Raw genomic sequence first — 15128 nt, 5'->3', positions numbered from 1 at the left:
CCCTTGGCCCCCCCCCCCCACCAGCCTGGCTTGGGAGAGCCTGGGGCACTTCTTGTGACAGCTTGGTGGTGCAAAAAATCTAAGAAATTCAAAGAATCTAAGAAAAAGCTACTAGAATAAGTAAGCTTAGCAAGGTTGCAGGAAACAAAGTCTGTATACAATCAATACTATATACAAATAATAAACACTTGGGAACTACAATAAATAAAAATTATCATTTATAATAGCACCAATAATTATATATAAATCTAACAAAAATACGTGGAAGATCACTATGCTGAAAACTACAAAATGCTAGTAAAATAAGCCAAAGAAAACCTAAATCAACAGAGAAATAAACCATGTTCATAAATTTAAAAGCTCAATATTATTAAGATGTCAATTCTCCCCAAATTGTCCTATAGCTACAATGCAATTGTTATAAATTTTTCAGAGGACCTATTGTAGAAATCAACAAGCTGATTCTAAAATTTAGATGAAAGGCAAAGAAACTAGAACAACCAAAACAATTTTTTTTGGTATGATACCACTTTTATAAGGTACCTAAAGTTGTCAAATTCATAGAGAGAGAAAGTCGAACAGTGGTAATCAGGGCTGGCGGGAGGGAGAAACGGGCTATTATTGCTTAATGGGTACAGCGTTTCAGTACAGGATAATAAAAAACTTCCACAAGTGGATAGTGTGACAGTTGCAAAACAATGTGAATGTACTTCATGCCACAGAACTGTACACTTAAAAATGATTAAAATGATAAATTTTATGTTATGTATATTTTACCACAATTTTTTAAAAAGTAAGCCTCAATTAATTTCAGAGAATAAACAACATAAAGAACATGTTCTCTAATTAAGTACTATAAAATTTAAAACTGATAACAAAAGCATAGCTAACAAAACAGTCTGTGTTTCTTGAAATCAAACAATCTCTTACTAAGTAACACTTTATGTAAAAAAAGCAAAATCGAAACTAAAAACACTTAGCTGAATGACAATTAAAGCACTAGATGTCAAACTTTTCAGAATGCAACTAAAGCAGTTATTAGTTATTGGAAAAGTAGCAAACTACAGTAACAACAAAACAGTGAAAGCAAATGATCTAAGCTTTCTACACAAAGAACTAGAAAAAGAGAAAAAGATAAGAAGAAAAGAAATATTAAAGTTAAGGGCATAAATCAAGAGATGAAAAACCCACTAAAGATGATTAACAAATTATGAAGCTGATTCTTTAGAAAGATCAATGAGATAGAACATTTTTGGCAAGACTTAAAGGAAAGAAGTTGATAAAAATAAATATTTACAGTATTAAAAAGTAGAAATATCAACACATATAAAACTATTATGAATAACAATATAACAGTTCATTTGAAAATCTTGTTAATATAGATAAACTTCTAGAAGAAATGAAAAAATATATATATTTATATTTAAAGAAAATATGATTGGACCAATAAACATTTATGGAATTTAAATAGAAATAACATTTATTTACAACAAGACTTAACCCCAGATAACTTTACTGTTGAATTCTATATAATATTTTTTCCAAAACAATTTTTAAAAAGAACAAAGTGGAGGGGCTAACAATACCTGATTTCAAGACTTACTTAAAGGTATAGTAATCAGAGGGCTATTAGCAAATGTTGAAACATATATATATATATAAACAGAAGATAATAGAGAGTCCAAAAATAAATCCAACAAGGGTGCAAAGTCAAATCAATGAAGAAAGAATAGTCTTGTCAATAAACAGTACTGAAAGAGTTGAATATCCACATACAAAAAAGCAAACCACCATCTATACTCGGTACCATATACAAAAATTAACTCAAAATAGATCACAAACCCAAATATAAAACATAAAACTATAAAACCTTTAGGAGAAAAATCTTTGTAACCTTGATTCAGGCAAACATTTCTTACAAATTATAAACTGAAAGCAAGATTCATAAAAGTAAAGAAATTAAAATGGACTTCATCAAAATTGAAAACAACTGCTTTTCAAAAAACACTCTGAGAGAAAGGAGCAAGCCATAGACTGAGAGAAAATATGTGCAAATCACATATCTGATAAAGATAAACATATTTAATATTAAGAAAACAACCCTTTTTTTTAATGGGCAAATCATTTGGACACTTTACCAAAGGTGACATAAGTATTGTAGTTAAGCAGATGAAAAGATATTCAACATCAATAGCAATTAGAAAAATGCAAATTAAAACAATGAGATACTACTATATATCCACTAGAATGGCTTTTTAAAAAACTGACAATACCAAGTGCTGACAAAGATGCTGAGTAGCCAGAAGTCTCATTCATTGCAGGTGGAAATACAAAATGGTATAACTACTTAGGAAAACAGTTTGGCAATCTCTAATAAATATATACTCACAATACTATTCAGCAATACCACTCCCATGAAAACTTAGGTTCTCACAAAACCCTCTAGGCAAATGTTTATAGGAGCTTTACCTGCAATAACAAAAAACTGAAGACAACCCAAATGTCCTTCAGCTGGTGAGTGGATTAAAAAGCTGTCAGATATGCATACAATTGAATACTACTCATCAATTAAAAAAAAAATTCAGACGGGGCCGGCCCGGTGGCGCACTGCTACAGTGCGCCGCTTGGGAGTGCGGCGGGGCTCCCGCCAAGGGTTCGGATCCCACATACAGACCGGTTCCTGCTCACTGGCTGAGCGAGGTGCGGGTGCAACACCGAGGGTTGCGATCCCGTTGCCAGTCCCGGTCCAGTACGGGCGCGACACTGAGGGTTGCGATCCGTTGCCGGACACGAAAAAAGACAAAAAGGGAAAAAAAAAAAAAAAAAAATTCAGACACACAACAACATGGATAAACCTGAAAAACATTATACTAGGTTTAAAAAGCCACTCAAAAGGTTATATAAAATATTATTCCATTTATACGACATTCTGGAAAAGGCAAAACTATAGGGAGAAAAATACAGATCAATGGTTGCCAGCAACTGGGAGTGGAGGGAGTAGTTTACTGCAAAATCAAGGAGAATTTTGGTGGGTCATTAAACTTTTATATCTTGATTGCAGTGGTGGTGATTTCTTGTCTATTTTCATTTGTCAAAACTCCCAGAACATGTACTAAAAAAAGGTAAATTTTATTGTATGTGAACTATACATCAATTACCATGTAAACATTAGTCAAAACAAAACTGGAATAGCTATATTACTATCGAACAAAGTAGACTTCACACAAGGAATATCACCAGGGATTGAGGAAGGATATTACATCATGATAAAAGAGCCAATTCACCAAGAAGTTGAACAATCCTAAATGTATATGCATCTAACAACATATCTCCAAAATAAATAAATCAAAAATTGATAGAACTGAAAGTAGAAACAGACAAGTCCACAATTACACTTGCAAACTTCAACACTCTTTTCTCATTAAGGATTTCAGTATATATATATCAGGAAGAATATCAGTATTTATATCTCTAAGTATTTAGTGCAACACTACCAACCAACTTGACCTAATTGACATTTATAGAACACTCAACCGAAAGAGTGCAGAACATCCATTCTTTTCAAGTGCACATATAACATAGACCTCATTGTAGGACATAAAACGAACTACATAAAATATGTTACCTATCCACAGTAGAATTAAACTAGAAACCAATAACAGAAAGATATCTGGGAAATCCCCCCAATATATGGAAATTAAACAATACCTTTCTTAGTAGAGCATGGGTCAAAGGGGAAGCCACAAAGGAAATTTGAAAATATTTTTATTTCTTTTTTTTTTTTTTTTTTGTCTTTTATCTTTTTTTTCTGTGTCCGGCAACGGATTGCAACCCTCAGTGTTGCCCCCGTACCGGACCAGGGACCGGCAACGGGATTGGAAACCTCGGCGCTGCTCCCGCCCCTCGCTCAGCCAGTGAGCGGGAGCCGGTCTGTATGTGGGATCCGAACCCTCGGGCGGGAGCGCTGCCGCGCTTCCCAAGCGGCGCACTATCCAGTGCGCCACCGGGCCGGCCCGAAAATATTTTTATTTCTATAAAAGTTAAAAAATAACATATGAAATGTATATAAACCAGTTAAGCAGTGCTTAAGGGAAATGCAGAGCGCTAAATGCTTGCAACAGAAAAGAAGGTAAATCAATGACCTAAGTTTCTACCATAAGAAACTGCAAAAAAAAAGGCCGGTTAGCTCAGTTAGTTAGAACACTGCCCTATAACACCAAGGTCACAGGTTCAGATTCCCATACTGGCCAGCTGCCAAAAAGTAATAATAAATATAAAGGAAAGAAGAAACTGCAAAAAGAAAAGCAAATTAAACACACAAAAAAATTAAAGACAGCAGAAATCAAGAAAATTAAAACAGAAAAAGCAGTATTGGGGGAAAAAAAACAATAAAATCAAAAGCTGATTCTTTGAAAAGATCAATAAAATGTACAAACCTCTAGTCAGATTAATGGAGGAAGAAAGAGAGATGATATAAATTACCAAAATCATGAACTAAAGGAACATCACTATAGATCTTAACAGACATGAAAAGGAGTATAGGAATATTATAAACTTTCTGCCAATAAATTTGATAACTGAAATAAAATGGACAAATTTCTTTGACAGAAAAATAACACCAAAGTTCTCTATGAAGACATAGATAATCCAAGTAGTCCTACCTCTATTAAAGAAATTGAATTTGTACTTAAAAACCTCACACACACACACACACACAAAATCCAGTCCAGACTGCTTCACTAACATTCTAGCAAACATTTAAGGAAGAAATAACACCAAGTCTATATGAAATCTTCCAGGAAATAAAGAGGGAATAGTTACCAAATCTTTGTATGAAGCCTGCATAACCCTGATACTAAAAACAGACAAAGACATTTCCAGAGAGAGAGAGAGAGAGAGAGAGAGAGAGAGAGAGAGAGAGAGAACTACAGATCAACATCCTTCGTGAACACAGATGCAAAAATCCTTAACAAAATATTAGCAAGCTGAATCCAGCAATATTTTTAAAAGGGCAATACATCATGACCATATGGGATTTATCCCAGGAATACAAGGTTGGTATGACATTCCAAAATTCAATCAAAGTAATTTACCATATCAATCAATAAAATTATGGATTGTGAAAGACAGAAAGTAAGGACAGGTCATTCACTGGATGTTTTAGGTGCTTGTGTCATCACTTTACACAACTCCAAAGGCATAAATTATATTGTAGTCGTCATATTCTACATGAGTGATACCTCTGGCACTACGCAATATAGCGGAATGCAAATTTGTAAAATGGTTGCCCAAAAGGCAATGCAACCTTGAGCTTAACTAACAGAAACAAAAGATCCAGATGAAAAGATATTATCTTCCAGATATTCCACTTGGCTCTGTTCACATCATACCTGAAATATTCTGTTTAGTCTTGAACTCTGTACTTCCAAGAAAGAAACCAAATTTTACCAGAGGACCAAGGCAATTATGGCAAGGAGCTCTAAACATCTCACATAAAAAAGAGTTAAAGAAACTGGAAATATTTAACATTCGGAAGAAAGAACCTGAAGAGCACACACTGAACTTTAATTATCTGCTTATCATATTCTATATGCCCTAAAGACTGTCAATTCCATAAGGGAAGAATCCATGCTCTATTTATCTTTGTTTTCCCAAAACCAATCACTAGTCCTGTAACATGGTAAGTACTCATATGTATGAGGGATTATACATAGAACAGGAAAAGCTAAACTTTAACAATAGAGATCAGAAAGTGGTTGCTCGGGATGGAGAAGGAGAAAGAATTGATTAGAAGGGGCACTATAGCACTGTTGAAGTTTATAGTATAACATATTAAATGGGTCCTTTCTCTCAAAGCTATAAATTTTGTATCTCATTAACCTGAATTGGGCACAGACTAATTCTTGCTTGGTACAGTCCTCTCCTGGACCTGAAGTCAATTGGCCCATAGGGTTTGACTCTAGAAAAAGGATGGAATGAATACTGGAGAGAGAATCACAATACATGCTAGCTCCATCTAACTAGCCAAATCAACCTGGTGATTAAATGAAATGACAGATATCACAGCAAGGTGATCCTCATGTCCAGAAATGGTGTAAAGAATATTAGCAATTATGTTAGACACTAGCAGAATTACATTTGAATTTCAAAATAATCTGAATTATAGACATACAGCTCTTTCAGTGAACAATGTATTCCTGAAAAACTCTTTGTAAAATAAACTTCTGAAAGGCAATCATATTTTCCAACTTGCAAACTTTCAATGAGTGACAGAAATGCCCCTAGTAAACTAAATAATTTATTGACAACTTTAAGACTCTTAGCAGATACCAGAAGAACACAGGCTGCAAAAGGATGCATGAGTATAGCCTGGCAACTATAACTCAGGTATGCAGACAAGAACTACACATGAGACCCTGGGCAAGTCATGCTCCCTTCTACCAAGCCTTGGTTTCCTCATTTAAAAATAATCAGTTAATTCATTAATTAAAAAGAAATATATAGACAGATGAATGAATAAATGTCTCTGCTAAAGACAAAGTTTAGGTATTTTTCTAATGCCTGACAAGTAGCAAGGACATCCAATCCATCAGACACGGACAGAACATCTAATATAGTCACCTAAACCTGTTGCAAACCCTTCCAAGACTATACAGGTTAGCAAGTGACCTGTTCCTCTAAATAAAGTATATCATATCTCTATCAGATTATAAAATGCAGCTCTTTACTATATAGGCTTTCACCTTGTTTGCCTCTCCAGACTCTATTTTTATAAAATCCCACACTTACTTAACATATGCATAAGATTATTTGAGGCCTGATTTGTACTATACAGAGAGGTTTTTCCCCAAGTATAAAATCAGTACACACTTATATAAAAAGCAAACCCCATTTAAATATATTTACAGGGCCGGCCTGTGGTTCACTCGGGAGAGTGCGGTGCTGATAACACCAAGGCCACGGGTTCGGATCCCATATAGGGATGGCCGGTTCGCTCACTGGCTGAGCGTGGTGCTGACAACACCAAGTCAAGGGTTAAGATCCCCTTACCGGTCATCTTTTTAAAAAAATAATAAATTAAATAAATAAATAAATATATTTACAGGTCAAACAAACCCCTAATATTTAAACAACTTCATAAAATAAATGCTAGATGTGGCAGAATGTTTAGACTATTACTGCTTTCCCCAACACTCACATTTTAAAAAGCTCTAATGCTTACAGAATATAAAAAAAATCCACAAGACAGAGAAATCTGTGCAAATATAATACGTACAATGAAACTGCATACAGACCTTTTTTCAGCCGCGGTTTTTGAGATTCAGCAGATACAGGAAATTGAGTTCTCTGAAATGAAAGAGACCATCTATGTTAAAGCACCACCCTATACCTTGCTTACTTAAGCATTCAAATAACAAGAATAAACAGTTCACCAATCATTCAATTAATCCACTAACTACATACAGGTACAAAGAATTATTTTGAATATGATTTAAGAAACAAACGTCAAGTCATACTTTTGCTATCCAAACTACTGATGATGTATAATGCATATCTATAATACATAAATATTTATAATATACATATAAATATAATGTATAATAAAATGTACACGAATAAATGTACTAAGTTCTCAGACACTTCATATTGGTATTATACTTAATGTTACACTTTTTAACAGCCAAACTAAAAAAGTGATTGCTATTTGATAAAAGGAAGATTATGAGGTTATCTACACAGAAATTGTCTAGCACTAAATTCTAAGAGGGAGATAGCATATAATCTTACACTATAACTTTATAGAAAATATTCTAATGGATTTTACTTATATCGGCCTCATACGTTGTACATAATATGCAATGATATAAGCAAAATTAATGGCTGAAAATTTTCCAGAAGTAATGAGAGAAACTAATCCTTAGATTCTAGATATGCAACAAATCATGACCAGGTTAAATGAAAATAAATCCACACATCATAGGGAACTACACCAGAGACAATAAGAAGTTCTTCAAAGAAGCCAAAGAAAAAAACATACAACCAAATTACAACAAAGAAAGGACAATTAGACAGACAGCTGACTTCTTAACAATTAAATACAGAAGACAATTAACACCCCATTAAGAATAATTACACTAAGTGTCAGATCCTAAGTAAAATGAACGTTAACCTGGACGAGAAGTCAGCAAACTATGGCCTGAAGATCAAATCCAGCCTGTGTTTTATATGGCCCACAAGCTAAGAATGGTTTTTACATTTTTAAACGGTTAGAAAAAAAATGTTTAAATAATATTTTCAGTACATGGAAATTACATAAAAGTCAAATTTCGATGTCTACAGACAAAATTTTATCAGAACACAGCCACACTTATATGTCTATATATTGTCTATGGTTGCTTCTGCACTACAACAGCATAGTTGAGTATCTGTAACAGAGACTGTATGGCCCAAAGCCCAAAATATTTACTCACTGGCCCTTTTCAAAGAAAGTTTGCTAATCACTGACAAAGATTCTTACACCCATCAAAACTAACTTTTGAGAAATTGGGCAAATTTCAAAGACTTTCAAATTTTGAGAGTTTTTACACTCTCACTAAATACCAGAACGAAGGAGTGGTATGAGCAAAGCAATTGGTGAAATATGTAAGTATTCTAAGCATCTACTGACTAAACAAAACAAACAAAAAGTATAATTTGTGGTGCGGAACTGAAAAACACAGAGAACTACAAAACTAAACAACAATGGCATAAATTGATAGATGGCAATGGGTAGTAGAGCATCTGATTGTCCCCATATTATTCGTATTTAAGTCTGGACATCAACTTAATTGTGTCTTTTAAAATCTCTTTGGTACTCACTAAAGGAAGACAAAGTATATATCTTCCAAGAAATGACATGAGAGGAGCAGAAAGGGAAAAATAATTCAGCACAAAAAATAAATAAGAGCAAGAAAGGAGAGAGAAAAATAAAATTCTCCAGTTAAAACAGATCAGGATGGATTTTTTATTTATTTATTTATTTTTAAAAAGATGATTGGTAAGGGGATCTTAACCCTTGACTTGGTGTTGTCAGCACCACGCTCTCCCAAGTGAGCTAACCGGCCATCCCTATATAGGGATCCAAACCCATGGCCTTGGTGTCACCAACACCACACTCTCCCAAGTGAGCCATGGGCTGGCCCTTCAAGATGGATTTTTAAAAATTCTACGTGCTATTTGTGTAAAGACACATCTAAAACTTAAGGGCAAAGAAAAATAAAAGGATAGGAAAATAGAAACAAAAAGAAAACCGGAGTAGCAATATTAACATTAGACAAAATAGACTTCAAGGGAAAAAGGGAGAGGAAACAATTAAAATAGATTAAAGACTAAAATGGAAAAGGCAAAATTTTTAACATTTAGAAAAAAATATAGGGTAGGGAAGAATTACTTAAACAATATTTAATAACACAAACCAATAAAGAAAAGGCCTCCATATTCAACTACATTAAAAATTAATAACTTGGCCGGCCCGGTGGCGCACTGCTACAGTGCGCCCGCTTGAGAGCGCGGTGGCGCTCCCGCCAAGGGTTCGGATCCCACATACAGACCGGTTCCCGCTCACTGGCTGAGCGAGGTGTGGGAGCAACACCAAGGGTTGCGATTCCGTTGCCGGTCCCGGTCCGGTACGGGCACGACACTGAGGGTTGTGATCCGTTGCCAGACACGAAAAAAGACAAAAAAGGGAAAAAAAAAAAATTAATAACTTCTGTTCCACAAAAGTAAAGACAAAAAATTAAGAGAAGATATTTACAATATAAAACAAAACCAAAAATTGACAATATTAGCAGCCAGAAACTATAAATAACTACAATAAGAAAAACCACAATAAGAAAAACAGGGCTGGCCAATTAGCTCAGTTGGTTAGAGCACAGCCTTATAACACCAAACTCATGGGTTCAGATCCCCTTAACGGCCAGCTGCCAAAAAAGAAAAGAAAAACAGAGAAATAGAAAAATAAGCAAAACATATAAACCAGGCATTATACAGAGAAGGAAAAGGGACAACCAATGGTGCTCTACCTCATTAATAATCAGGGGAATATAAATTAATATTCACATTAAGACATAATTCATATCCACCATACTGACAAGATTTAATGATATAACAATATCAAGGATGTAAGCAACAGGAACTAGTCGTAAAAGCATAAATTGTTACAACGACCTTAGAGTTTCCCATAAGTAATGAAGTTGAAGATGTTCATACTCCATGACCCAGCAATCCATTAGTAGGTATACCCTAGAGAAATTCTTAGATATTACATCAGGAGATGTATATAAGAATGTTCATAGCCAGGGATAGGACTAAAATAAGGCAGGTTGGGTGCTCAGGGTACAAACTTTAAGGAGGCACTTATTCTTACTCCCTTAAGCTTCTACCCTATGCACCCTACCTGCCTTACCCTACTCCTGGCCCTGTTTATAGCAGCACTGTTTTTAATAACTGAAAATCAGAAATAACCCAATTCTACATCTAGTAGGGTAGATAAGTTACTTGCAGTATTTTACTTTAATGGGACACTACACAGCACTGAAAAAATGAATAGAATGAAGGTTAATATCAAATAAAACATACATATAGTAAAACTATAATGAAAAGCAACAGAATAATTAACATAAAAGCAAGGAAAGAGATTGCTTCCAACGTGGAGGAAGGAAAATGCAATAGTGGAGAGGCATTCAGGAGTTTTCAAAGTTATTATTAATGACCCATTTCTTAACCTGTGTGGCAGAAACATACGTTTTCATTATATTATCCTCTAAAGCACATATATATATTCATTCTTTCAGCGGTAGGATATATTTCATAAGAACAAAAAAATTGATCCTCAAAATAAAAAAGAATATAAATTTTTTCTTTTAGCTGTTTTATGACCCTGATTTAACAAATACAGAAAATTGACTAAGGAAACAAACAACCCACTTTAAAATGGGCAAAAGATTTACAGATACTTTACCAAAGAGAATGGATAGAAAAAAAGCACATAAAAAGATCCTCAATATCATTATTCACTTGGGAAAAACAAATTAAAACCACAACATACCACCACTACACTTCCACTAGAATGGCTAAAATCAAAAAGACTGACAATATCAAGTGTTGACAAGGATGTGGAAAAATCTAAACCCTCAAACATTGCTCGTGGGAATGTAAAATGGTGTGCAGACACTTTAGAAAACATTTTGGCAGGTTTTTGGGGTTTTTTTTAAGCACTTACCATACAACCCAGCAATCCCACTTCTAGAAAAATAAAAACATATCCACACAAAGACCTGTATGCCAATACTTGCAGTAACATTATTCATAACGGCCAATATACACCATGGAAATCCCAAGTCAACATAAATAGTTCTAATTTTCTTTTAAATAGTTACACAATATTCCACAATATCGAAATATCAGAAGTCATCCATTACTCTATTAATGGGTATTCACTGTTTCTAGCTTTTTGCCACTACAAACCACTTCAATGAATACCCTTATATATGCTTACGTTTCACTTTTATTTCTATGGGACACAAGTCTAGAAGGGGGATAGTTGGGTCCTTTGAATTTTATTAGAAGATACAAGATCACTTCCAAAAAGAACATTCAATTTTCCATGCAGTGGTAACTCGAAGAGATGAAATTACTATAAAAATAACTCTGCTAGCAATAAGCTTAACACCAATGAAAATAATTAGCTAACTTGAGGCTTAAGTGCTGAAGTCATATCAAAACAAAAACTATTCTCTTTAAAACACTACTAGAGATTCAGATGTACAGGAAAATTCTGCCATCACAAAAACCAAGTTCATATTCTGTTAAACACCTATATATACGTGCAGTGAGCACTAGAAGATAAACTACTTTTGTAGCAATATCATATTACCCATTATGTTTTACACTTAAGATTGTGTAGGTGAAGTATTTTCTTTTGCATGTTTCCAATATCTAAAACCTGGTAACATTAATCATGCTATTTACAGTAATTTCTTTTAATTCTTAGCTTAAAAATATTTGCTGCTGGCTTCCTTCTCTATATCAGTTTTCTGATTAGACTAAAATGTGATTACTCTGCAAATGAAAAAATAGGAAACAAACAAAAGCCTCCCCCCCATGCCAGCCAGCAGAACCGCATAGCTCCATGTAGCCCTCCCACCCCACTGCCTCGGACCCAGGCAGTGGGGGAGCTCCAAGACCAGCCCCAGTGCCCCAAACCGGCACCACACATGTGAGCCCACCGGCACCAGCCAGCCAGTAGAACCACGTGGCTCCACACAGCCCCTCAACCCTCCTCAGACCCATGGGAGAGCACCAGCCTAGGATCCGACCCACCAACTTTGGCCCAGCAAAACTCCACAGGTTAGGCGCTCATTCTACGACCACAGAGTCTAGAATGGGAATCAAGTTGGTTTAACATAACCACCACTACACCTACTGTCAAGTAAGACAGTTCACCCCCCACAGTAGCAACCAAGGCCACTCCACAGCCAAGCTCAGTGCAATAGAAGCAGCAAAACCCCTAATAAATGACAAGCATCAGCAAAAAACACTAGAAGTACAAACAATAAAGAAATGACACCACCAAAAGGTTACAGTAATGCCCAAAGTCAGACTCCATGGAACAGGGAATCCTTGAAATGTCTGAAAAAGAATTTTGAGTAATGATCTTAAGAAAAGTTGAAGAAATAAAGAAAGACTCAATTAGAGAACACAATGAAACAAGAAAAAACATCCAGAATATGAAGGAGGAAATCTACAAAGAGAATACCATAAAAAAGAGTGTAGCAGAAGTTCTAGAAATGACTCACTCAATGAAATAAAAAAACATGACTGAGAGCTTGAGCAGCATGGTAGAGCAAGCAGAAGAAAGAATTTCAGAGCTTGAAGATGGTCTTTTTGAAATAAGTCAGGCAGACCAAAAAAAAAGGAAAAAAGAATTAAAAATAATGAGGAAAACATAAGAGAGACAGCAGACAATCTCAAGCACTCTAACATCTGAATTGTGGGTATTCCTGAAGAGCAGGAGAAGGGAAAAGGTATCAAAAACCTACTCAAGGAAATAGTAACAGAAAACTTCCCAGGTATAGGGTGAGATACATACCCTTTCAGATTCAGGAAGTTCCACGGTCCCCAAACAGATTCAACCCAAAAAGATCCTCCCCAAGACATATTATAGTTAAATTCTCAAAGCTCAAAGACAAAGAGAGAATTCTACAAGGAGCAAGAGAAAAGCATCCAGTCACTTATAGGGGAACCCCCACAAAACTAACAGCAGACTTCTCAACCGAAAGCCTACAGGCCAAAAGAAAGTGGAACGATATATTCAAAATACTAAAAGAAACAAACTGGCAGCCAAGAATTCTTTACCCAGCAAGGCTCTCCTTCAGAAATGAGGGAGAAATAGTGTACTTCCCAGACAAACAAAAGTTGTGTGAGTTCACCACAACATGACCAGCCCTGCAAGATATTCTCAAGGGAGTCATTCATCTGGATTCTGAATAATGATGACCATTATCACGAATACACAAGAAAGAGCAAAACCCACAGTTAAAACATAAATGCCAGCAAGAAAGAGAAAGAAACTAAACCATTCTGCCTTAAATCCCCAACTCACATTGAAGAAGAGAAATAAAAGCGGAAATTATGATCAAAAGATATTTAAACCACCTAAATAGCAATTAAATGACAAGAATTAAACAACACTTTTCAATAACTACTCTAAATGTGAATGGACTAAACTCCCCATTCAAAAGACACAGACTGACTGGATTAAAAAGATAGACCCAAGTATATGCTGTCTTCAAGTGACCCATCTCACCTGTAAAGACACTCATAGACTAAAAGTGAAGGGATGGAAAAAGATATACCATGCAAATGGAAACCAAAAATGAGCAGGAGTAGCTATTCTTATATCGGACAAAATAGACTTTAAACCAAAAAACATCAAAAAAGACAAAGAAGGGCCGGCCCGTGGCTCACTCGGGAGAGTGCGGTGCTGATAACACCAAGGCCCTGGGTTCAGATCCCATATAGGGATGGCCAGTTCGCTCGCTGGCTGAGCGTGGTGCTGACAACACCAAGCCAAGGGTTGAGATCCCCTTACCGGTCATCTTTTAAAAAAAAAAAAAAAGACAAAGAAGGCCATTATATAATGGTAAAGGGAACTATCCAGCTAGAAGACATAACAATCATAAACACGTATGCACCCAATACCAGAGCACCCAGATATATCAAGCAAAAACTTTTAGACCTAAAGAAGGAGATAGGACCTAATACATTAAGAGTAGGTGATCTGAACACCCCTTTCTCAGTATGGGACAGGACTTCCAAGCAACAAGTCAACAAAGAGACACAGGATTTAATCTATACCCTAGACCAAATGGACTTGGCAGATATATACAGAACATTTCACCCAACAGCTAAAGAATACACTTTCTTGTCATCAGCTCATGGCACATACTCCAGGATAGACCACATACTAGGTCACAAATCTAGTCTCAGCAAATTTTTAAAAACTGTAATCATTCCAACAATCTTTTCAGACCACAATGGACTAAAACTGGAGATAAATAAGCAAATCACTAGAAGATATACAAATACATGGAAAATAAATAATAGGCTCCTGAATGACCTATGGGTCCAAGAAAAATTAAACAGGATATCAAAAAATTTCTAGAAACTAATGAAAATAAAGATATACCAAAACTTGTGGGATACTGCAAAAGCAGTACTAAGAGGGAAATTTATTGCAGTAAATGCTTATATCAAAAAACTGGAAAGACTCTCAATAAATGACTTAACACTATGCCTCAAAGAACTTGAAAAACAACAACAATCCAAACCTAAAGGCAGCAGATGGAAAGAAATAATTAAGATCAGAGCAGAACTAAACGAAATAAAGACCCAAAAAACAATAGAAAAGATTAACAGAACTAAAATTTGTTTTTTGAGAAGATAAACAAAATAGACACACCATTAATTGATTAACAAAAAAAAAAAAAAAGAAGACCCAAATAACAAAAATCAGAAATGAAAAGAGACAACTGACACCACAGAAATACAAAGAATCATTAGAGACTATTATAAACAACTGTATGACA

At 35.2% G+C, this 15128-nt stretch overlaps 1 protein-coding gene across 1 annotated transcript in view; it reads right to left on the bottom strand.

Annotated features, from left to right (window-relative positions):
• BBS4 (Bardet-Biedl syndrome 4) overlaps positions 1 to 15128 on the bottom strand; it is a 49737-nt gene that overhangs the window by 30983 nt on the left and 3626 nt on the right. The window contains exon 2 of the mRNA XM_008579410.1: positions 7296 to 7347. Coding sequence (XP_008577632.1) covers positions 7296 to 7347 — 52 coding nt within the window. The remainder of the gene's footprint in view (positions 1 to 7295; positions 7348 to 15128) is intronic.

The sequence above is a fragment of the Galeopterus variegatus genome, unplaced genomic scaffold (assembly GCF_000696425.1).
Source record: "Galeopterus variegatus unplaced genomic scaffold, G_variegatus-3.0.2 Scaffold1877, whole genome shotgun sequence".
Classification (NCBI taxonomy): Eukaryota; Metazoa; Chordata; class Mammalia; order Dermoptera; family Cynocephalidae; genus Galeopterus; species Galeopterus variegatus.
This window is presented reverse-complemented; position numbering and strand designations above follow the sequence as displayed.